Raw genomic sequence first — 2,689 nt, forward strand, 5'->3', positions numbered from 1 at the left:
TCACACCAGAAACAAGTGCCTTCATGCATAAATTGGACACATCGAAATTTGCCCACAAAAGGTAATTGAGATACTGAATACTGAATGCAAATAATCAGAATTGTCACCCAAGAGCCTTCATGCATAAATTGAGAAACAAGTGCCTTCATGCATAAATTGAACACATCAAAATTTGCCCACAAAAGGTAATTGAGATACTGAATACTGAATGCAAATCATCAAAATTGTCACCCAAGAGCAGATAAGACCACGAAAAATTTATTCGGCTACAATGCTGTATAATCCTCCCGTTGCCATGCGCATTTTATCATGGAATAGGTCATGATATTCAGGGAAAACAGGTGATTATGTAAAATTTATGAGTGCACTTACATATGGTTTAGTTTGATTTGCTCAAGTGATACCTGCCAATGACAAGAGGGGGGACTAAAACCAAAGGGATGACATTATACATGCAAGAAGCTAGTAAGAGAGAGCGAACGAGCAGTTAATCAAACAAAGTAGCAATATAGCGGCAACGAAATTAGCATGCATTGTCGGATGGACAAGAATGCAAATGGATCATGAGAGGGTCCTTCCCTTATCTCCTTGAAAATCTTTACAAAGGTCTCTTGACAGGCCCCAAGATCAGCTCAACAAATTAAGCACCCTTTTCTACTCCCGAACATTCAGAACACATCACACACTCGCTAGATGATTGGAGTGCGTACAATCACTAGTCACCTGCCTCATCATATGTCTACAGTAGAGCTGATCACGGGGCTACTGGCCCGCCTAGCCCTTTGAAAAAACTCGAGTTGCCTATCATCATTATTCGTTAAGAGCCGAGGATTCCTAGTGCAACAAAGGGAGATCTTTTGTCAAGGATAAGTTTTGATTTATGAATTCACCGTCGAGATCTGGGGAAGGGAAGGTTTCCCCAGGCGCGGAATTTTTCGGGCTTGGGCATTAAAAAAAGGCCCATGGGTCGGGCCTGGGTAAGAAAAATAGCCCGACCAAAAAAATCGGGCCGGGCCTGGTCAGGCCATTCTGGCCCATTTCCAGATTCCAAACAAAGAAAAAATCGGGCTTGTCGGGTCGGGCTAGATGAGCCTAGAACCAGATTTATAAAGTCGGGTCGGGCCTGGACAAAAATTTAAGTCCGACAGTCGGGCCAAGCCTGAGCATAGCCATCGGGCCTAATTTCTGCTGTAGAGCCCGGCCCGAGCCCGGCCCAGCCTAGCCCGGATTTTGATCAGCTCTAGTCTACAGTACATGAAAGCATACCAGTACCACTGCCTGCATCTAAGATAACAAAATGCAGCCATAATTTCATATTGGAACACTAGTATCAGGGCAAACCAAGAAGATTAAGATGAAATCGTATACATTCACAATACACTTCTCATAAGTTAAACCTAGTAACTGCATTAGCTGGAAAGACATTGGAAGCAGAGATCGTAGTTCAGGAAGTGGAAAGGCAGTCAAATGACAAAATGATGAAAGCAATGCAATATGTTTAAGGCCTCTCAGCTACTTCCTCAGTGAAATTATTGATCACACACTAATTTTCAATTACACTATTTGACTAGGACACAAACATTCATCATCGAATATTTTCATTCATCTTTTTGTTTGTTAATACCACCATCACTTAAAACTCATCGCTAATATCAAACTCACAACTGATTAAGACTGCATCTCATTCATCATTAACAATTCAAGCTGGATATCCAATTAACATCGACACAGCAGCAACCATACAAAAGGAGCTAAATTTTGAAAGACGAATAGAACAAATGTGATCCAAAAAATGGAAACTTCCTTCAGAATAACGATAGATAGCTACCGAAGCATCTCTAAAGAGGGGCAAAACATAGCATTACCCCCCAATCGATTCAATATTTCCATAAACCATTCTCGAAGCACAGAATCCAGACCCATAATTCAGAATCCGGAAACAAAACCCTATATTTTTTTGAAACTAAATATTGAAGAGGAGTCTACCGCGATCTTTTTTTACTTCTCGGATGAGTTGGGCCCTCGCTTCCTCCCGAATCCAACAACTGAAGAGAATGAAAAGAAAGAAGCAAGGAATCATGAAGCAGTTCCCAAAATCCAAAGAGAAACCGAATCCAGATAGAAACAATAGAAGAGAGGAAGGATTTGGTACCGGCGGTGACGAAGCGGCGGTTGTACTGCATGCGCTTGTAGGCCCTGCCACGGGGCTTCTTCTTCTTGTCCTGCTTCGCGACCTTGGGCGTCTGCCCTCTCACCTTCCCGGCACGAGCCAGAGAACCGTGCACCTTCCCTGAAACCAACCAACCCCGTGAGACGGAGAGAAATAGAGAGAAAGAATAGAGTATCTAAGGGAGCAGGAGGTTTTGGAAATCTTTTGGCTTACCCATGGCGGCGGCGGCGGCGGATTGGTTTGTAGCGTTTGCAGCGAGCGAGCGATAGAGGGAAGGAACAGAGAAACCCTGAGTTCTGTTGGCGGATTAGGGTTTCGGACGTGTGCTGAAATATATAGACAGGTGGCAATCGGGTTAGGTCGAGTAAGATACGGGCTGGGTCCAATATGAGTCGGGGGAACCCAACCTATTTACCAAATACATCAAAAATTTAGATTCAAACCTAATCTATTTATTATATATACAATCTAATTTGACACGTATAATATATTTGCTAAATAAGATGAACAAGTTAAGCA

General features: G+C 42.8%; 1 protein-coding gene across 1 annotated transcript; it reads right to left on the minus strand.

Moving 5' to 3' along the window:
* Positions 1-1,647: 1,647 nt before the first annotated feature.
* LOC103712955 (40S ribosomal protein S30) lies at positions 1,648-2,485 on the minus strand. Its single transcript, XM_008799676.4, has 3 exons — positions 2,384-2,485; positions 2,153-2,290; positions 1,648-2,045 (listed from the first exon to the last, which is right to left on the minus strand). Exons 1-3 carry the CDS (start codon positions 2,385-2,387, stop codon positions 1,999-2,001), a joined length of 189 nt encoding a protein of 62 aa, XP_008797898.1. The 5' UTR covers positions 2,388-2,485; the 3' UTR covers positions 1,648-1,998.
* Positions 2,486-2,689: the final 204 nt, after the last annotated feature.

This window comes from Phoenix dactylifera, chromosome 4 (genome assembly GCF_009389715.1).
Source record: "Phoenix dactylifera cultivar Barhee BC4 chromosome 4, palm_55x_up_171113_PBpolish2nd_filt_p, whole genome shotgun sequence".
NCBI lineage: Eukaryota > Viridiplantae > Streptophyta > Magnoliopsida > Arecales > Arecaceae > Phoenix > Phoenix dactylifera.

Coding starts and splice junctions, on each gene's coding strand:
- LOC103712955 (XM_008799676.4), bottom strand. Junction 2,046..2,152: donor CCGCCGCTTCGTCACCGCCG/GTACCAAATCCT, acceptor CATTCTCTTCAG/TTGTTGGATTCGGGAGGAAG.